This window comes from Mastacembelus armatus, chromosome 11 (assembly GCF_900324485.2).
Source record: "Mastacembelus armatus chromosome 11, fMasArm1.2, whole genome shotgun sequence".
NCBI lineage: Eukaryota > Metazoa > Chordata > Actinopteri > Synbranchiformes > Mastacembelidae > Mastacembelus > Mastacembelus armatus.
Window position 1 is genome coordinate 15,459,500 of NC_046643.1, and position 23,128 is coordinate 15,482,627.

General features: G+C 40.9%; 1 protein-coding gene across 11 annotated transcripts in view; it reads left to right on the forward strand.

The window, feature by feature from the left end:
- Positions 1-23,128, forward strand: part of rbms3 (RNA binding motif, single stranded interacting protein) — a 237,709-nt gene that overhangs the window by 160,286 nt on the left and 54,295 nt on the right. For all 11 annotated transcript variants that reach the window (XM_026299821.1, XM_026299812.2, XM_026299815.2 and 8 more), the window contains 2 exons: positions 13,126-13,283; positions 17,574-17,653. In XM_026299821.1, coding sequence (XP_026155606.1) covers positions 13,126-13,283; positions 17,574-17,653 — 238 coding nt within the window. The remainder of the gene's footprint in view (positions 1-13,125; positions 13,284-17,573; positions 17,654-23,128) is intronic.

Genomic DNA, 23,128 nt, shown 5'->3' on the forward strand with positions numbered 1-23,128 from the left:
CACCAGCAAACTGCCGGTGCTGCGGGTCATCATGATTGTTTTCACAGCCGACTGCCCAAGAGGAGAAGCCAGGGTGCTGGACTGCCCTCTTTTTAAAGACCTTGTTTGCGATGGTAAACACATTTCAGTCTCTCATAGTCTGATTCCCTTAGTGGCTGTCTGTGTCTCCTCTTTCCAAATACATTCTTTCCTGTGACTGCTGCAACAAAACACAGCACTGAATCAACTATGACATTTTTTCATCACATTTGCTTATTTTTAGCCTCGGAGAGCCAATGTATTCCTGCTTCTGAATGTTGGTTGTACACAGACATAATGTGAAAAATTCATATATATGCATTTTGTGTATGAATTTAAAGTGCACTACGCAGCAACATCACACATTTTCTGTCATGTTGGGATGAAAGTCTTATTTGACAGCTGTGGCATCAAATGGCATCCATGTTAATGATGCAGACACTCAAATTAAGAGCTTATTTGATGTCGTCCAGATAGCGCACTGATGAGCCAAGACGGCTTGTTGAAGGATTTAGAAAGTAGGCTAGTGTTTCTTACTTCACGTTGGTGTTTTTATTGTGCAGTCTTGTGCAATGAGCCTTAACATTGCTTCCTGAAGGCTTGTACTTTTAGTATCTATTAACTGATTTTGGTGAGGCCTCACACAAAACCTCTTTGCACTTCATGCAAGCAAAAAGGTGTTGACCACTCAAAGGCATTGACCATGGTAATGTCCTCTTGAATGGCAATGATAAATGATCTGACAGTTAATTATCTGGAGACATAAAGCAGGTGTCGACATCAGATGACTGATGTTTATTCAGTCACCTCACACATGATTTTCCTCTTCTCTTCAATTTCAACCCAAGATGACCTCTGGATAAGGTGACCCTCTTCCATTTTGCAGGGTGCCCGTCCTTCCCTTCATTTCCTTTTCTCTGTTTCTCTAAAGACTAGAGTTCACTCACTCTGTCACATGTCATGTGGACACTGATGTTCCTGTCTCAGCCTCTATGACCCATGGCATCTGTATAGATGCTTCTGTGCTGTTGTGTTACAAACCTAGGATTACACACCAGCCATCCTTTCTCTGTATTTTTGCTCCTGCCTCCCACTAAACTCCTTCTGTAGCTTTGCTGTTGTTAAATCATTATTATGATGTTTTGGATCACCTCTACATAAGCAGCTTATATACCTGACTGATTTAAATGTATTTCCACTTGGCAGCTGATCAGGGCCAGTCAACAGAATGTTTTCCAGAAGAACTTTTGATTTTTCTCAGTCTAAACATGGTGACGCACAAGAAGGCTGCCGCATTGGTTTTACCTGTACAGAGTCTATGGTCATACCAATTTCATACATTCACATAATAGAGAATTTTAACATTCAGCATATGAGTAGAATTTGAGGACCAGCTTTTTTGTCAACACAGCACTTTACTGTTAACAAGTTTATTTCCTCCATAGGGTAGTTATTGTTATTACTACATTTTTATGACTACCATCCTAGCTGTTTTTGCTCTTTCTGTATGACTTTCTTATGCTCCCCTCTTTCATCGCTACAGCAACTTCTAGCCTCCCTCTCTCTTTTTCTCTTTCTCTCCTCCACCCTTCAGTGTATCCATCCTCCCTCTTTGGAAAGACGAAGCTGTTAAATTTTCCAAGTTTTCATAACATAGGGGTGGTGAAGCCACTGAATTCACTGGGACACCCAGGGTGGTTCATTAGTGTGTTTCCATTGTATTATTAGTGTCCCTGACAAGCACATTATCTCCTGCTGCACCAGCCCTGTACCAGGCCATTTAGGATGATAATTAGACTGTAACAAGCAGCTATCCCCTCTATATAGGTCATCCACTGACACACTCACTGAAAAACACGCTGAGGAGATTTGGTTTGGGTTCGGAAACTTAAACAACAGTGTTGTTGACAGGTCAACAAAATCACTTAGCAGCAGGAACTTACCATACAATTCTATTTTGGTTGTAGATTTGGAATGGTTAAGCTATTTACCACCTAAATGGGGTTTGGTATTTTTATCAGTCTTAAAATACAGAGACAATTATTTTCACTGGTTTTCCACATTCCTCTCTAGAAATTTGAGAGGGCTGTGTCATTTTAATTTGAAATAAAATGACAAGGAAAATTTCTCACAGCGATAAGGAGACAGCTTAGACTTTCTAGCTGTACATAATATACCAAGTCAGACTGTCAAGACTGTAGCAAATTAGTTATTTTTGCTGATTTATGAAATAGTGATAATTCTTTCCCAACCATATTGTGCCAGGTCCACTGCAGCATAATGGAACTGTTTTTGTTGACGTCCAGATGTAAATGTATGCATATTAAGCAGGACCCAGAGGCAGCTGTCAGCATAGGGAAAACAAGAGAGCTCCTTTGTAGAACACATGGATCATATATAATTATGACGTGGTTTGTCAACACTGTCAGGTTTCATTAGCATGTGCATGAAATTTTGCACCATTTTTACCATAATCATAAACACATACAGTAAAACATAATGGAATTAGATTTTATTGTGGGCATATTACGGGCTGAGGCATAAACTCAGTTTCAGTTGTTTGGTAAAATTCATGTAATAATACAGTTAGGACTGTCATTAAGTCCAGTTTTCACGATCCCTCCATCAGCTGTTAAGTGGACATTCAGACAATGTTTTGCATCTCCTCCACAGGAATATTTTCAACATGTAATTAAACATACACTCATTTGGACAGGAAAGCAGATTATTAAGGGTTAACAATTCTTCAAAAACAATTGAAACATCATTTAATGTGTTTAAAAGAATGTATTAAATTCATTGATTTTGTAAAGAAAATGTTTTAATAACAGCAGTCTATAAGGTATGTGTATAATAGTTTCATTGTCTATTTAAAATCAAAACTTGATTTATAGCCACTCTCAAGAACCTGTGTTTAGAGATGGAGGGGGAACTAATACTCCACATCACTGTTTTGTAATTGAAAATCATTGCATCAGTTCCACCAAAGAACCTGACTGATGTCACATAAATGTTGATTTGTTCTGAGTGGTTTTCTCTACACAACACTTCCATTATTGCTTTTTTATTACTTTGGTTGTTGCTGTTTTCCATTGAGAAATAATTCTTTAATATATATTTCAATATTTCTGCGGCTGTCGCCCCCACCATGTTGTCATTTCTCTGAACCGATGTGACAGGTCTAGGGCGCGTGGTATTTCTGCTGCAGTTAGACATAAGATGCTCACATATCGCAGTGTAGTTTCACGTGGCAGCCTTGGTATTCCCCAGTGAGTAGTGGCACATGGCACAGCAAATAACAAATGAGTCCATGACCCAGGGTAGTTATTCAGGGTGTGTTTTTGAAGCAGCAAACAACATATGCTATTTGCTTTGCAGTAGATTCATAAGTGAAAATTGCATTGTGCCTCCATTTGGTGAGCAGGTGATGGAGTGTGGAAGGGAACAAAGAGATTGTCACTCTCCTAGTTTCCAATGATGCTGTACCACTCTACTGAAAAGACTCACACATCCTGCCTGTCATTTTAACATTGAATCTGACTTGTCAACATATTGTATGTCTCTACTTTTTAACTAGATTGAAAAAGAGCTGTGAGTGTGTATAGGTGCTTCGGGGAAATTGTGAGACGGTCTTCTATGCGTGTTGAAGCACATGCATGTGATTTCCTCATATCTCCCTATCTGTTTACTAACTTTGATGCTCTGACCGAGCCAGTCTGGCGAACACATTCGTTACACAGACATGTGCTGGGGAGTCAGCCTGTGGGAGGGGCATATGGATGCAGGTTTTTGAAGTCACTTAACATCCACTGCCATGGCTCATTTGACCCATGCACTGTGGAGAAAACATGCCGATTTTATGATGCGGTGAACCCCATCGAGAGCAGCTCTGAGGATTGTATGTGGTAAAGATCTAACAGCAGCATGTTCTAAATGAGACTCTAAGAGATTGCAGCTTGTTGGGGACACATGGGCTTTTGGGGAGTTTTTAGTATAGAGATCACTGTGATCTTGGAAACCTAGACCAGTAGCGCCTAATGTTTTTTGTCTCGTTTTATCAACAACTTTCATCGTAATTGTTTAATAGCTTTTCATTGCAAAGGGATTTTAGGTTTTGCGGTGGTTTCCTGACCCGTGTAAATCCATACAAAATTATCTTACACCTGGAAATGTTCAGGCTTTCAGTAATTCCGGTTAAATCTAAAAGAACAGTAGTTAGAGCCATAGTTTCTACTCAAAAAGAAAAGCAAAACCATAGCTCTCTTTGTTCAGTTGTTCATATTGTTGAGTAGTTGAATTGGGTACTCACTTTTTAGTTCAAGAATCTAAATTGTCACTCCTCCACAAAATTGACTGGTTAAGTGTGAAGTTGACAGTCACTATCAGGAAGTAAAACCATGTGTAAGAGTTTCTGCACGTCTCATCCAAATAAAAAGTAACATGCCCAAACATCAGCCTAGCTTATTGTACTTTTTAAAGCATGTATTCCCACATAGATGCCATGAAACAAAACATGCAGACTGCTGCCACTATGTCACTGTAGTAATCTGCTTCTTGGATCTCTCTTGGATAACTAGAGAAAGCCTACTTCACCAAATAATTCATTTTAGCACATTTTAGCAGAAGCACTATGCGACATTTACAGGATGGCAAGTCCTCTGTTTAATATTTCATCTCATCGCTGGTCTGCACTAAGTAAATGCTAAGTCTTCTCAACTTTGTGGATTACATTGAATATTATTGTAATAATGATTTGAAAAAGGCAAATCGAAAACACGCAAACTGACAAAAGACAAAAGCGGCAGAAGAAAAAAAGAGGTGCTGCTCTTGTACCAAGTGAAAAGTCATCAGGAATTTTTAGATGCATTAGGTCCACATGTTAGTCGGTAGTGGAAATCAGACAGCTCCAAAACCATCACCAGCATTCTTCACTTCCACAAGATGTCAGCCAGTAGGAATTCAATCTCAGAAATGATATCATGAATGATGCATAGCATGGAAAAATGCATTTACCCTGGCAACAACACAATGCGCTGTTGTTGCAAACACCTTAATGGAAAAATAGGAAGGTTATGGTGATGAAAATGTTTTATGAAACGAGGGAGACATTTGTGAATGTTGTCTACTCCTGAGCTGAGGGAACATGATCAGGAACATAACCACATCTTATAAGGAAATTCCTCAATATTTCTCTAAAAGGAGGATGAATTTGTCTTCCAGTTGTTGGGGAGTGTAGCAAATAGCATCTCTGCCTGCATGTGTGCCTGCCCACTTATATTATGTGTGCATGAGTTTTGTCTCTTTTTGCTGGAGTATGGGGATAAGACGAGTGTGCTGGTCTTCCATGTTAATAATGGATTTTTGATATGAGCTCCACATGAAATTTTAATCTCAGGAATATTAGCTCACCGAGGAAGATACACAATCAAATCAGGGGGTCGTGATTAAGCGGTTGAAGCGCATATGGACCCATTTAAATTCACATTAACCCGGCATCAAAATGTATGAGCCATGACATTGATGGCAGACATAATTTAGTGGTGTTATGTCACTTTTTTAAAGTAAAGGTGTGATCTCTCTGTCAAAAAAAAAGCATGAAAATGGCACTTGAGATTTTATTGTTGCTGGGAAATGTTAAAGCATAAAGTTGTTCTATGTTTTATTAAGAACAAATCCCTGGAAAATATCAAAACCAACAATCATTTTTTTCTCTCTGCTTTTGTGGCCAAAGCCTGATGTAGCTTGTCCAAAAATGATCAAACACACATCAATGAGCCATAACATTGCACTCACTGACATTTTGCTTCATTATGATGAACGTGAATACTGCAGTTAATTTCGAGGCAGTCCCACATCCACCAACCTGCTGCTGTAAAAACTCACAGATGTGTATTAATCCACTGATGAAAATAGTTCACTGCAAATGTACTAATTGCTCCTGTTTGAGTAGCATTTGCTAAAAACCACAGTACTGTGTTGTTTGAGGATATTACTTGGTCTTTAAATCGTTGATCTTCACGAGCCTATTTTGAAAACAGGAATATTTGTCTCCGGTGAAGGATTCTTGCTGTAACTTTTCTCGAATTTTTATGCATCAGCACAGTGAACTGGCACATTAAAGAACATACCAAAAGACTGTTTTGTGCCATCGTGCTCCCTGTACCTTATGCTGAATAATATATTACTAGCTACGCCAGCAGAGAGCAGGCTCAGCCGAGAGAGAGAGTAAAACAAAGCCCCACCACTGTGTTAGCATACTCAAAGGCTCAATAATGTATCACCCACTTTTGTTCCTTACACAGCATCTATCATCTCAACATAATACAGAGTAGCTAGAAAGTCATTTCCCATAAGCAGTAATAGGACAAAGATTGACAATGTGTGAGTGGTTGTGTGTATACAATCATGTGCATACTTGTGCATGTGTGTGACTGTGCACATCTGAGATGCAGTGCCATGTGGACATGTGTGTAATTATGTGAGTGAATGAGTGTAGATCTTCAAACTAAACTAAACACCTCAGAGCCTCTGGGCTGCTAGGACACACGTAGTTGTCATTGGCTTGGATTGCACTCGTGGGAAGAATTCTGTAGCTGAATAATGTAATGTATTAAACTGTGCTTTGCAGCAACACATGGTAATTTGTAAGGTTTTTATTTAATCAGGTAACATTGTATTCTAGCCAAATGGAGCACTGTGTGAGTAACGCTAAAACATCAAATCTTTTGCTCGTCAGCTTCATATCCTGCTTTTTAAAATCTTTTCTATCTTCTAAAAAAAAATGTTTTAAGAAAACCTTGTGCCTGATGACAAACTTTGAATCACTTATTGGCATGAAAATTATATTGAGAGGTTAATTAATGAGTATTTTCTAAGTCACCATCTGTTGCTTAGTAAATTATCTTTTTGCAGCTACTAAGACAGATCAATCATGGGAGCATTCTAATGTGAATAAATGAAATGATTGATCTGTTTGGTTTTTTACAGTGGCAATAATGACAGATCAGGAAAGCAGACTGTGTCAGTATTATGTCAGTGCACAGAAAAGTAACACATAAAGATAAAAATCTATATAGTATGTACAGTCCAAAGGAGTACGGGTAATATACAGTATGTCTTATTAGATTAGGTATCATAGGGAGAACTGCTGTTTAGTACAATGTATAGGCAATTCCCCTGAGCTCAGGTAACTGATTGAGTTTGAGAGACAAACCTCCATTAGGGCATCTATAGTTTCTATTTTAAAAAAAAAAAAAAAAGTTTCTAAACTTTGCTGAGGTAGAAACTTTTTTAAAAGGATAAGATTCAATAAAGGCTTGCAGAAACACATTTTTCAAATATGAGTTGACTTTGCAGTCCAGGGTTCTGCTTCTTGTGCTGTAGACAAAGTGCTCATGTCATGCTGCCACTCATTCTTCTAAAACACCAGAAACCTCATACAAACGGTCCAGAAAAAACAAACATTTGATCCTCTCACATCCTCCTAAATATATTCACATACAAGTAATGGTTGGAAACATGCAGTGATTAACATTTTAACAGAAACAATGCCACCCAGTGCTGGTCATTTAAATGGTGAAGAAAAAACAGAAAAACAAATTTTCATTTAGTTTCTTAAGCATTGACAAACATCTGCCTCAATGGCATGTTTGCAGTCTTTATCTTAAACCCCTGCCAATACCCATTTATCACCGTGCTATTAAAGCCATATTTAAATGACAGGTGTTTTAAGCTGTTTGTTCAGACGTAATATGGTAATTGGACTGAAAATGGCTGCCCTGGGTAATGGCACAGATCCTTCGCCTCACAGCCCTTTGTTTCAAACAGAAGGTTTGAATCAGGAATGTGGATTTCGTCAGCCCCCCAGTGAGCAGCAGAAGGACCCCTCTCATTACCAGCCTGTGCTCCCATCATCTTTCTTTTGCTCTGTAACATGCTGTTCTGTGATTGAGCACATCTAGGTCGGAGACATTTATGCATATGTTGGATTATAATGTGCGTTTGTACATCTCAGCATGTTAGCAAGGAAGCACATCAGATTGAAAGAGAACAATTCAAACCTACAAAGTTTCACCATCTGTCTGCAGAATCTCACTTTGATGGATGCTTGTAGTCATGGTAGAAAACACTTGGAACCTGTGTTGTACTAATGTAGGAGAGATGAATAATCTTCTATTTGTTTAATGGGCGGCAGCTTGCAATATTTCTTATTTTTCTACTAAACACTGACCATGACCAGGAAACCTTGTGTACACTAGTTTCAATCCCACAGCAGCCTGGCTCTGCTGGAGCTACAGTATGTGGTGTGTATGTGCTGTAAATGGCTGGACAGATGCAGGCTGGAATGAGGACACACTGTAATATAAATTCTTGCATGTAGATGGGGTTTGAAGCTGAGTGTCACAAAGGAACTTGATAACAGACAGAATGGGGGAGTGTTGAAGAAGGGTTTGACAACAGCTTCTACAAAGGCAAACACAGGGTGATCCTGCCATCCGCTCATCAGTGGCAACAGACAGTGTTGGGAAGCACTCATCAAAGAGCAGTAAGCTGCCCAACTGACTTCACCTGCTGTTGTCTGGCCAGCTGACTAGCCAGCTGACAGAATGATAGCTCCTTTGTAGTGCTACCTTTTTGTCTCAGAGTTCTCCAGCTCCTCACAAATTAAACTCAAGCTTTTGAAGTGAGTTGATGTGCTCATATGCTTTTCGCCTCTCCAACTCCCCAAACCTGCATCCCCATACACCTTCCTTCCAGTTGGTTGGCCTGCTTGTCTTTTGAATACATTCTGCACCCACAGCAAGATCTGAGTGTGGATCCTCAACCTGTATACAAGAGAACAGGAATGCTCCCTCTGGCATTTGCAAACCTGTCAACAACACATCCTCACAGCAGCAGCAACACGGCAACTGCTGCTTCCTTGCACTTTTCTCACAAACAGACTGACCACCGAGCCCCATTGTCTTTGGCTTTAATTGTGCTCCTTCTGGCTGCCAGTCAGTCACACAACAGTCCAGAGTGGCTTACCTGAGGGGAGTGAATAGTGGTATATTAAGAACTGGCAACCCTGTACACACAAGTCAGGAAGCACACACACCCTCATTCAGTGTGTGTTGGTGTTTAAAGGAACAGCGGTGAAGCCCAGTAGAGCCAATTACACATACAGCTCTGATCTCCTGAGCAAGCTGAATGGATAGACAAGGAAAGGAGAGGTGAAAGAAGCAGGGATGAACTGTGGAGGAGATGGGAGATGGTGATGGTGGAACGAAGGACGAGTAGGAGTGAAATGATCAAAAACATAAGGGAAGTAGTAAGATGAAAGTGTGAAAGAAGGTATGAATGCTGAAGTGAGTAAGAAATAAAAAGATGAGATGGAGAAAGAGGCTATGGAGAGGTCAGTGGTATGAAGACAGGAGAAAAAGACAGAATGGGGTATAGAAATCTGGAAGAGTAAGAGGAAAAAGTATTGGCAAAGAGAGTGAGGGCAACTTGGAGCCTCAACGCACCGATAGATGCAGTGCCCCCAGTCAAGACACATATCTGTCTAACTTTTATCAGTTAAATGGATACAGCCCTGAGAGCCCCATAGGCAGAACATGACACTTCTAACGGCTGACGTCTCTTTTCCCCCAAGCGTTGTCAAAAGGCAACAAGAGCCTCCTTTAATGTGTTATATCTGCCTGTCATGTCAGCTCCCTTCCTTTCTGTCTTTCTCTCCAGATCACTCTCTTACCTTTTCTTTCGGTCACCTTTTGCGCCATAATCTATAGCTTCAACTTTCTTTTTTTTTTTCTTTATTGTTTGCCTTACCCAGATCCTCAGCCTTTTTTTTTTTTTCTACTAATACTCCCCTTCCCCTGCAGCATGGTAATGTTCTCAGAAATTACAGTGAGGTAAACAGAGCAGGGTGTTGAAATGAAATAACTGCTACAGGGCTGTCAGCTCTAGCAAGGGGGCCATCCGTCAGCGGGAAATGACACGTGGGCCATCCCCCACCCCTCCTGTCACGCACACAGTTGGATTCCTCCTGTCCTCCTGGTGGCAAGGTGAAGGAATTATGCTCATCAAAGGCCCAGCGCAGCCTGGAGCCTTTCCATTAACCTTCTACAACACTGGTCAATGGTGTGGGGACAGACACAACTGCCATCACACACAGGAAGCAGGCATGCTTATATGCTTCTGGGAAACATACAAACAAAAAAACCCCAAAAGAATCATAAAGGCACAGCAGTGCATTATAGATATTTGATACACACATATAGGTAATCTGAGACAGGATATATACGCAGACACACAAAAGCACACACACCTCAATTACCGTTTCATTCATAGCCTGACAGCAGAGCGTGTGCAGAGGCTGACATTAAAGGAAATTAAATCTCCTCGTGGAATGGGCTTGCCCATCTCACCTCCTGTCAAAATGCTCCCATTTCCAGTCCTCCCTGTAACCTTCTCATCTGGGTATTTAGCGCTTTGTGGTGCGGAACGTCATCAAAGAGAAAACTTAGCAAGGCAGCCATGAGTAGACGAGGCCTCCCTGCGATAATCCCTGCAGCTAACGGAGCCCCACAAATTACTGCTTCACATTCTGCCGCACTCTTTCACCTCATGTACTGTCACATGCTTATACTGTAGGGGAAAGTGTTTTCATTCAAAGGTGCACGCACACACACACGTACACACACAAACAAACCCTTGTATCACTGGCTTAGCCCAGTGAGTGAGACAGTTAACTCTTTGATCCCGGCCTCCTGTCTGCATTGAAATATGAAGTCATTTTGACAAACCTGTGAAAAACATCACCTCACAAAGGCAGTGAAACTCAAAGGAAAGCACAGCTGCATGTCTACATACACCAAAAGGACTTAGCAGGAGAGTGACACATGTACAGTCAATTTTTATGGGCACATTTAATTAAGCCTCATTCACTGCTAAAGCCTGTGTTATATAAACTCTTGTGAGCTCTTTCTCACTTGCTCTAAAGCACATAAATGTGACAAACCTGCAGAAGAAGGAGGAGTTTAGTTTGCCCTGAAGTTAGGTAATTGAGTTCCTGGTTAAAGGAGCTGCGGTTTTCCTGCTTTCACATTGGGCACCAGATTTCTCCCTAAGGCTTTAATCAGATCAAACATGTCCTATCAGATAAGACTGCTAATTAATCAGGGGAGGGACCAGTCTTCTCCTCTGACAGATGGAGAGATGGAGGCAGGGCGCTGGTGGAGGCACTTCCTTTCCTCCTCCTTAACCTCGTCTACTGCTGTCAACAGAAAGAGAAACAAGACAAAGTGAGTTTATAGGCAGCTTGCAAATGAAGCATCTCCACAGACCCCCAGCTGCGAAGAAGACAGATTTTTATATTGACGTTGCAGTACTGCAAATGGGAGTGAAAAAGATCAATGATCTTATCTTTTTTGAGTCAATTATTTGAGGCTAAATCAACCAATTTCAACAAAAAGTAGTGCTGTTTACTGATTACAAAACAGCTTGTGAAATATAAAATCTTATTTTTATTTTCAGATTACTTTCTTTGGCTTAAAGCAGGTTTGCCGCTCTCCTGTTTGAACTTGCTTGTCTTCTCATGTTGACGGTTTCTACAGTTTATGAGATTAGACTTGGCCAATCTATCTTAGCCACTTCTGAACTAATGGTACAAACGTTTTTCTTTAGCATTAATATCATTCCATAATTTTTATAGACAGATGTCTTGCTAAATCACTGTGTTTAATAAGAATGGATTTAGTGACCTTCCTTATCATATAAATGATAGATCCCAGCTACATGGTGATGTCTCCTTTAAAGGCCTTCCACTTCTCATATTATTGGTCTAGAGTGGATTAAAATGTAGCCCTCTAACAAGAGGTACAGTTATCAAGTTTGAAGAGGAAAATTTACTTTTGATTTATGGATTTGAAATATATAAATTTAAAGTTGAGCTCATGATGGCAGAAGCAACCTAAAATTTACAAAACACACCACATCAGAAATTTGAAATAGATGAGAAGATAGAGTAGATAGTAGATAGAAAAAAATAGAGTACATGATTGATATTTGTTTTGTTAACAACAAATTAGGATATTTCACTGAGTGCCAGGAGATGCTGGCAGCAGTTTTTACCCCCTGTTGTCTAACTATGAGCTGAACTGGACGTAAATCTTTCTAAATCATTTCCATATTCTTTCACCCCCTACATAGCTCTGCCCACCAATCACAGCACATATGATTTTCTCTCATTTTGGCTTTAACTCAGGATGATCCTGATGGTTGGAGATATGTAAAGGAGGTATGAATCTGGCCAGCTGTCTGACTGAATACTTACTAGCTGGGTGGAATGATAGATCGAATGTAATCTGATATCTTAGAAAGGAATACGCTAACATGCAAACGACATCAAAAAAAGATATAATTAAAGATAAGGATAACATAATGTGGTTTTACGCTTAATTTAGAGAATGACTGGCTTGAAGGATAGATGCCTGGGTGATGGTGGTGCCTGGCTCAGTGGCTGATTGACTGATGGGGGCTGGGATGCCGTTTCCAGCTGTTCTACTGTAGAGCTCATCAGGCCCTCTGCTACCTCAGGCTCAACCCACCGCCAGCTGTGCGGCTTCACCTCGCTGCCAGTAGCCCCTGGGCACTACACAGAAAACACTGCTCTACAGTACACACTACACAGCGTCACTTTCTCTTTTTCTATCCCTCTTTCTCTTAATCTTTAAACATAACAATTTCAAGCTGAAATAAAACATATCCAGAATAATCCACATAAGCTATTGCTTAGAGTCCCTGTAAGTTACTGTAAATATGTACAACATCCAAGTAAACACAGACATGCACCGTTCTAATATTTTCCATTCACACAATTCTAAAATGTGACATGCACACACGTTTACATGTTGTTGATTAGTGACTGATGTCTCCATATTGCATCTGAACAGATCAGGGTCAGTAATTCCAAACTTAATGTGATTTGCACTGTTGGCAGTAGCAGCTAGTGTCTGTTTCTCACTTATGATTGATGGTCATGCATTATTCTGACATTATTCTACTACCATCTCTTCTCTTCTCTTCTCTTCCTCCCCTCTGCTCTCCAACTTTCTGGCCTTTCAGCAACAGGAGCAAGACCCCACCAACCTGTACATCTCCAACCTGCCAGTGTCTATGGATGAACAGGAGCTGGAGAACATGCTGAAGCCCCTGGGTCACGTCATCTCAACAAGAATACTGAGAGATGCCAACGGGGTCAGCAGAGGAGTTGGTTTTGCCAGGTAAAGTACACGATGATATACGTGAAAGGCACTCTCTCTAATAAGTTCTTAACACTTTAACACTACACTTGGGGCATAGAGTTGTTCCATACTTATGGCACATCATTTTTTGGCCAGGAGTAGTGTGACCAATTGGTGCTCAATGTAGGGTGCAACATTGAGAACAACGTTTTTGTAAATTTATTTGCACTATCTTACGTGCAAACACACAAAGCATGCATGACCCACACTGGCATACAGGCACACATTTGTGTGTGAAAACATGCTTTTACTCTTTCTTTTCCAAGCTTGTTTGACAGTGCAATGTATCTTTCAATGCAATGAGTTTGTCTTAAGTCATGCTTTGCATCATTGTGCCTGCATGTGTGTGTGTGCGTGCGCGTGTGTATATACTGTATGTCTATTGTTGGATTCTGGTGCTTGTGCACATACATTCAGAAATGACCCCCTTGTCCTCACAGTATAGCATGGGCTGTTGTATTTCCACCACCAAGCCTATTACTGAACAGTTTGTTTCTTTTTCTACTTAGAAAAGTTTCCACTTCAGCTTGTTAATCCCCCAAAGTCATAAACTGCTCTGTCCTTGTCCTCGGCAATAGCATCCAGGCTCTCATTCCTCTCCACACATTCCTCCCTTGTTTACCCAGAGGAGGCCACTGACGGCCACAGCACCGCCATCTTGCAGGGATTTTTCTTAATCACCTGCTCTGGCTGAACTCCTCTCCTATTCCCTGCTCTATTACCGAGGGTTACAACACGACAGACAGACACTTATGCACAAACATGAGCATATGCACACACAGACCTGTACCCATACCTACACAGCAGCACATGCATGTGTGCACATACCAACACACACATTCAAAAGCAGACTTTCACACGTCCACACGCAGACAGGTAGGCAGCCTCCTGCAGACCAACAAACAGAGCACAGCAACAACCTGCCACAGGCCACCTGTTCAAGCAGCCATCAGTGGGAGGAGGAAGAGACATGATGCAAAGGGAGAGTGAGACAGGAGGATCAAGAGGGACAGGTGTATAAAACTTTGGCCAGTTAAAAAGTACTGATCATAGAGGTTATTAGAAAGAGAAAGAAGGTGATGGGAATGGAAAAGACGTATGAGAAGGACAAAGACAGGAATAAAAAGTGAAATGAGTGAATGGGGGCAGAAATGTGACTGAATGTGAATGTATTTTGGTTAGATAAGAAAGCCATACTTGAGAAGTATAGAGGGTTTTAATGTTTGTATATGAATCAAGAAATAAAATAGAATAAATGGTCATTGATTCAGGTGCAGATCTGAAAAAGGAAGTAGACAGAGACGCAACAAAAAAAGAAGAATAAAAGAATCAATGCGATTTATAAATTGTAGGGCTCCCATTAGTTGTGTCAACAGACAGACAGACAGCTGCTGAGGGTTGGGCCATGAGGGGCATTAGAGAGAGTAAACTGAGCTAAGTGTTTGTGGGCCGATCCATTACTGTTATCAGAGCCCATTACTCCAGCCCCAGCACTAATCATTGCAGACAGCAGCACCTGATGCCATTAACCAGCAGCACAGAGAGAAAAGCCAGCCTGCCTCGCTGCCTACCTGGCTGACTGACTGGCTACCCCAAAAGCCTGACTCATCAACAGACAGTCTGGCTGACCGATTTGTTTCTCTGTGACTGCCTAATAGCCTGTCTGCCTTATTTACTCCATGTCTGCCCACCTGTTTTCTGCCTACCTACCTGCTATACCTCTGGAAAGAGTGAAGGAGAGATGGCGTTGAGGAGGAGGCAAACAATGAATAGCCAAGGGGTGTGTGGGGAGGATGGAATAAGAGCGCTAGGAAATAGCTCAAGCAGCTAAGCATTAACACTTCTAGTCAGATAAGCTCTGGAGAGGAATGATGCATTTAGCCTTGATTTTCCACCGCTTTTAAGATGAATAGCAAAAACATCCCAACAAATAATCTCAAAGCAGCTTTTGTTTTGATAATGAAATTCAAAGCCGCATAAATCATGATTTCATAAGCAATTAGTGGCGTGTGCACCGTGTATAGGGGTGTTGGGCTTTAGTGTAACAGGGCAAAAGCAATAGGGAAGAAGTTATCTATGCTTCATGTAGATGCTCTCTGGTCACTGAGCTGCCTCCTAAAGTAAAAGCATTACCAAAGGGTTATTGGTATGTTTGTGTAACTGGGTTGATAGTGTTTTACTGATCTAATTTCCAGTTGCTGAATGCCAGTGATGTGTTTAAGGCCAGCTGTCATCGGCTGAGGCACACTGGCTGGTTAGTATCACTCTTCCCAAAAACACAGGGAGCAGAGAGAAAAGAAAGATGAGGAAAAGGGTGGATACAGGGTCAGTGGGAGATGGATGTTCCCAGGAAGTGTGAACGATTACATATTCTAAAAAGAGAAGCCGGGAGAGGAAAAGGGAGAAAGATGTTGATGTGGATTGGGCGTAACGTAGAAACAAAAAGGATGGGCAAAGAGGGAAGGAAAGGAGGGCACGGAAAGTAAGAGAGATGGGGCAGGAGAGACTGAGGGTAACAGTGAAAAATGGAGGAAATAACCAAGGTTGAAAGACAGGGAGGAATGAGAGAGACGTCAAAAAGTAGAGGTGCAGACGGGCTGGGAGTAAGATGGATGGGATGAAGAGAGCGATAAAGAAGCAATGGTAAAAAAATAAAAGAAGGATGAAGGTAGAGATAGAAGAAGGATGAGAGACAGAGGACAGAGAAGTGAGAGGCTGACAGGATGATATGAGTGTTCTAGGAGGTGAGAACGAATAAAGTATAAAAATCTGGAAAGCAATGAGTTCCACACATTTCAAGCACGTATTACCACGAAGGCATAGCAATCACTCAAGCCTGCATTTGAAAACCGCCTGCCTTTAATATGCATCTTTGTGTATATGTATTAAAGAATCTGATAGCGTGTACACCGTGTGCACATAATGTGTTTTGGATGTTATTGTCAAATAACACAATTGGACTGTTTAATTATGCATAGGGAAAATAAATCATAGTGTTTGATGTAGGTTAGGAAATAATTGCTGTTTAGATTTTGATTGATTTTAAGGTCCAGATGAAGCGTTAGACTTCAAACAAGGAGGCACCTAAAAGTTTATATGGTATATATAGCTCACAAAAAGATAATAATTTGAATTTAAGGAGATAGATCCTCTCTATATTTATTCACTTTCTGAGAGTTTTTGTAGCAGAGAAGATCATAGCATTCTTGCAAGGAGACTTTTGGCCTAGATTAGGATAGCTTAGCAAAACTGAAACCAGGAAAAATATCCAGCCTGGATTTGTCACACGTCAAAAGACCACCTAGCAGCATCTCTAAAGCACACACATTAGGTCTTCTTCCTACATGGACTGTATCCCTCATCAGCGACGACTTTATCTCCTCATGATAACTACGTCCACTAGAAGTAATCTAATCTTAATATTATTATATAATTATAATGTCTTATGTAGGTTTAAACGAGTTAAAGTGAGGCTCGTACATTTCACATCTCTCTTCACAAGAAGGGTTGCATGCCAATACACGGTGCATTGGTGCATTCATTTGTAATGTTTTGATGTGATGTGTATATGGGCATTAGCGTCTGTGTGCTTATGATGCAAAAGATCGTCTTTAACGCCTGTACACAACATTTGATCCAGTGGTTTGACTCACTCAGCTTCTCTTTACTGTCATTTTTACCTTCTCATTCCATCATATCCCCTTTTCTTCATCACTTTCTCCTCCTGGCTATGTCCTTTGTCTCTTCTGTTAGGCAGGGATAAAGGCTATGTAACAACTCTTTCCCTGCAAACCCTGAATTTCATTATCAATTTCTGACTCACGCAGACAGTGACATTTCCTAGAAGATAGACAGTCTTACATGACTTTTTAGAATGAACAGTGGGGTAATAACCAGCCAGCAGGACACAGCTACATGTATTATTTCTTATTGTTATACACGTGTCATCCGCGACAGTGTTATAGTGCAAAATGGAAACAAGTAATGTTGAGTTACTGAAACTCCTTGATGTGTTATTTTATGGTCTAGATGAGTGAGAAAATTGTTGCAGTTACAGGTGGCTGTCACTCTGTTTAGTGCAATAAAAAGCTCCATTTGGAACCATAAAGCAGTTCAGGATATTTACCATAAGCAGTGTCATAATTTAATGTAGAGTTTAAATTTATTTATTTGTAAAAAATATATTTTTTATGACCATATCATGATTGCTTTCAGCCTTTCCTGTAAATAGATAGTGAATATGCTTAAATGTCTCACTTTCTGTTGCAGGATGGAGTCCACAGAAAAGTGTGAAGTAGTGATACAACATTTCAATGGAAAATACCTGAAAACCCCACCAGGCATTCCAGGTGAGCCTCCCCTTTTTTGCTTTACATTACACACGCATCACCCCTTTCCTTTCTTGCTTGAAAAATCATCACCTTTGCAATGAGGAACCTTCTTTCTAATTCAATTATAGCAATTTTTCATCTTGGTTCAGCCGGACAGCTTGATAGATTGTGTACACCGTTGTTTCTGACACATGAAGCTGGCTGTCGTAGCTATGGCTGAAAAGCTGGCAGTTCTGCAAGTCTGTACCTCTCTCGCTCTCTGTCTTTCTCTTTCTCTTTCTCTCCTTCTTCTTCTTCACTGTCACACCTCTCCCTCCCCTCTGGCGCTGCTGCTGCAGGCTGGAAAAAAACCCTCTTAATATTTACACTCATGCCTCTCTGCCGTTCTTTGCAATCTACTTAGGCTCTTGTATTCTCCCCTCTTTCCTCATCTGCTCCTGCTCTTTGTTGCTGTGTCCGCTCTCCTTCCTATCTCTTTCTCCTGCAGTCACCGTACATCGTAGAACAAGTTGGTCAGGGAGGGAACAGGCAGGGAAAAGAGGGTGAAAAAAGAATGTCACAAAATGGAGACAAGATTTCCCCTCATTGTGTGCTAGTGCAGAAATTTGTCTTTTATTTAGCATCCAAAGTTGCACCAATGTCCCAAAACTTTGAAACAAAAGAAGACAAAGCACAGGAAATCTTGGAAACAGTGCAAGTCCCTAAGGGGTAAGGGTGGTGAGAGGTGGCAGCAAAAAGAAAAGTGAGGTGGGAGAAGAGTGAATACATGAAAGAAAGAGTCAGAAGTAAAGGCCAGGCAGAAGAAAAGTTGCTGCATAAGCAGTTTTGAGGCCAGGTGCTGCAGCACTCAAAGCCTCCTGTGCATCCCATCGGAACATGTGGGCCAGACAGGGCAATACCAAGGAGATCTCCTTCGCCCCCGTGGCAGTTTTATTAACATTCACACCTTCAACCAGTGGCACAGAAAAATACCCATGAATCGCTCTTCACTATCCAGTAAAATCTGGATTTAGAATCTCCATATATGCTTAGCCACTGCATAGCCAGCAGCCATTAAAGGCAAGGTGAGTGGTTATATTGAAGTTGAGGCTTAATAGGGAACCTTTAAAGCTGTAATATCAGACTGACCTTCCCCTTTAAGGGTCTATCTCCTGGCTACTCAGGCCTTATTATTGTTAATGCATTGTTCAGGCTTATGCCAAGCATGGAGATTTATTGCTCTGATTGGGGGGATCCTTTGGCGGAATTAAAAATGGTTACATTTACAAGGTCTGCTCTGGTCTGGTGCTACCATGGTTTCTCCTAAAGGGTCAATGAAATCTTCCATTTCCCTTTCTGAACACATTTTGTAAGAGCTATTATTGTTCCTTGTGTTGTTGCCATTTGTGATTTGATGTACTACATGCCATAAATAATAATTCAAAGCATAGTTATTATTTATTACAACATGGATCTTATTTTTACAGTGTTTGCCATCACTTATGATGACATTTTACTCACTAAAATAATTGCTGAGACCTGGAAATTGGATGAAATACTACAGTCTGATGGAGCAAGAAACACAAGTAGTTAAATGATCAGACAAGTTGTAAACAAGCCAGTAGTGTCTAAATAGTCCAGTCCACTTTATTTATAATTACAATAAAGTGTGCCTACCAAAAATATTAGTAAAATGCATCTTTGCACATAATGAATAGTTTGAAATGTGCAGGATGGTCTGATTACTTTGGTTTCTTGCCACATCGAACTTTTCCAAACCCGTTTCCAAATCATAGAAATGAACTTATCTCCAAAACATACTCTATATGGTAACAGTAAGAAATTATTCTTTATTTATCATTATGCTCCAGACTTGAAAACATGCTACTCTTTAGATGTTAGTTCTGTTTCTGAATTTTAATAGGTAAAGGGTTTACCTATATATTTCCCATAGTCTTCAATTCATAAGAGGATGGGTGGATTGAGGAAGGGCCGTTTTCCCCTCTCTCACACTGTCAATGTTGACGTGCTGTCTGCTAAGTCTCTGGACGTTCTTTTGTTATCAAACTCAGATGGGCCTCCACAGAAGACCTTGTATGGTTTCTGTGTGTGTACAAGTGTGCACTGTGTTCTACCTATGTTTGTATTTGTTTTTTGTGTTCTGTTTCATTTATGTATATTCAAATGTATGCATTTTAAGTGGGGCCACATACATGCTACATTTTAGTGTTGACAGTCTGTGTCAGTGTCAGAGTGTGTGTGTGTGTGTGTGTGTGTGTGTGTGTGTGTGTGTCATGGTGGTATTTCCCAAGAGCCCTTTGTTGCTATGCAGGGCAGCTTCTTCATCCATCCTGCTTTGACAGCTCGCAGCCCTTCGTCCCTCCCCCTCTCAAGATGCCCCCCACCCCCACCCCACCGTACACAGCACCACGTGTGTGTGTGTGTGTGTGTGTGTGCGCGCGCCCGTGCATGAATACGTTTTTGTGACAGCCATGACTATTACACTGTGTGAGCCTTGACACATAGAAGCCACATAAGCACAAGTATAGTCATGCACCACTAACTTTGACCTGAATGGAGTGTCAACATCCATATAATACTAATGAGATCCCTTTTTCCAGTTAACATTTAAAACATAGCTTGCACACACATGAAGTAGCTGTGGTAGCACACACATATCTACACACATGAATGACAACACTTTTAACATGCATGTATGCACACACACACATGCACAAACTCTTCTCAATGCACCAGGCTCACTCACCAATCCTCTCAAGCCCATATCTGACAAGCCTGTGCATTTCCAGCTTAGCCACTCAATCACACTATGTCAAGCGATGTGGGTGTGTGTTTGAGTGTGTGTGTGTGTGTGTGTGTGTGTGTGTGTGTGTGTGTGTGATGTGGATTGGTCTTGTTATAGCTGCCCTCCTCTACTCAGGTGTGTCCGGTAGCAATACAAAAGGGATATTGAGTTGTAACCTTACTGTCCCATACCAGGAAGTAAATACCTGGATGTCAGGTGCCAGGTCAGCTGTTAAATTCAACTGACCATTGGGAGAATAAAGAGAAAGCAAGTCAACATATTGGCAGGAAGTTAATGTTACGTTGCAGATAATGTCAAGGACACAGGGAGGAGGAACATACAGAGGATTGTGGAGATGCTAACAGATGGCAGCTAATGGTGCCATAGACAGCTTCCATACACTTCCTGTTTAAATTTTAATGTAATAACATCTAACTTCCTTGTGATTACATGAGATATTGAGCTGATATACAGTGTGGGGAGATGACACCAGATGGTAGCTAATGATACTTAAAGAGCCTCCCTATTCTTGCTGTTATGTTTTTAATGAAATCATATGTAATTTTCTAGCAGTGGCAAGTGTTATATAGATACACTGCATGGCTAAATACAATTTTGATGTATTTTACTGTAACTTAGAATCAGTATATACGCTACATGATATTCTTATAATAATAATATAAATATTATTATTTATAATAATAGTAGTGCTTTCTTAGTAATATAATATATAAAACACAACCATTGGAAAAAGGTGTTACTTGCCAGGAACCTGAACTGAATACTTCTCCATGTATTCCAGCAAGTTCTACAGAAACAAATACTATGATACTCGCATATCGATGCATCTAATCAGTTATCCAGGTCAGGTTTGTTTGTTGAGGCCTGGTTGATATGAGAGGTGCATAGCAGTCGTCCAACAAGCCAGTCACAGAGGCCTGCTCCAGCCGCTCTGCTTTGCCCACGTCTGATTGTGATTCTGAGAGAGGGACATGATCGATAGCCCTGATGGAGCACTACAGCTGTTTAGCTATTCTGTGCAATGCGGCAGCCGCTCTCACTGTCGCTGAGCATGCATATACCCACACACATAGAAACATAGGTGTGTATATATGTTCTCTATACATTTGCATGCCACAATACATGTTGTACAGTGGAGATAGGACACATACTCTGTGTTAGCAATTTATGTACATACAAGAATGTCTTCATTAAGAAATAATCAAGTTATTAGTCAGAGATGGAAATTAAAAGAGTTATCTTTGTTTTTAGTGGATGTGGATTTCCCAAAATAAATGGAATTTATGAAATGTGACTACAGCAATAAACCATACTGAAGTGAGCCCAACAGGGATGCATTATGATTTACACTGCAACCCTGAACACTGAGAAAGTCAAAGGAAGCACAGATAAAAAGTGATTTAATCCGCTGGCTCCACTGAGCTTGGCTGATTAAAGCCCTTCGTCCCACAATGCATTAACAGCTTAGAGATGACACCCTATGGTAAATGTAATCGAACTGGAGATACATTAGCCATTGTTTAGCTTTGGCAGGTGAGTAATCTCATGTACCTCCCATCTTGTGTGTCCACAGTGGCAGAAAGGAAATTGATAACATTTTGTACACTATGTATGCTTGCATGCACAGTGCTGCGCAGGCAAACCTGCTGCTCTTTGTGCGATTTAACTCAATTTTTATTGTCTACAGTCAAACAACAGCTGAATAAACCAGAAAGTGTGTTTTGAGAAAAGCTTTATACAGGTAGTATTGAGCGTGGCCAAATGACAGCACAAGACTTTGATGAATCCAACATTGTCATGAATGTCTAACTGTGTAAACAGAGACTGAGTCCAAACTGAGTGTGGAGTAGCACTGCAGCTCCTTCCTTTTCACTTCCGTTGTTGTTCGTTGTATTGCTGCCAATATGGCAGCAGAGCTGAGAGTCTGCTCCAATATTGTCCAATAGATGCTGGATAAATAATGAAACCCACATCAGGAAGCAGCCACAATGGCCGTGGGACATGGAACCAAACGGAAACATGCAATATGTACAAGCTTCCCTGCCTTTTTTTTTTTTTTTTTTGGCACTGTGGCATTTTTTTCTCTAACCTCATCTGTTTTTGCAATTTCTTTTCAAACCAGAATGACTTTCTCTGTCTGTCCTCACTCAAACAGTGTCTTTCCTTGTTAAAGTATTCTATTCTAGTGTATACATGCATAACTTTATATAGTCCTACAGTATAAGTTATTTTCTTTGTGGGAAGCTTGAGTCTCCACTGATGTGAAGCGCTCCAACCCACACGTGAATGTCACATTTGAAAATCCCAGTCAGATTCCTGGTTTTCTGGTTGTCAGATATCCAGATGACACCCAGGCTTGTGTAGAACCAACTCAGCTGTCAAGCTTATGAGACAGAGTTCATAGGGGCCAACTGTTGGCAAGCTCCCTTAAACAAAACACAGACCAAAAGACCCCAAGTACTGGCGTGCCGATACATTCTGTCATTATTTGCAGAACACAAGTCTAGTACCGTTGAGGGTGGGGGAGATGTTGCTGGGGGGTGCTGTTGCAGAAAAGATTCCCTCCCTGTTGGCATCCTCACCAAAGCTACGGTGCCAACATAGCAGAGACAGCCCACGGTATTAAAGCGTCCCTCGCTGAATTAAGGCAAGTCCCAAATCACTTGGTAAGTCACAAAAAGCCCTTC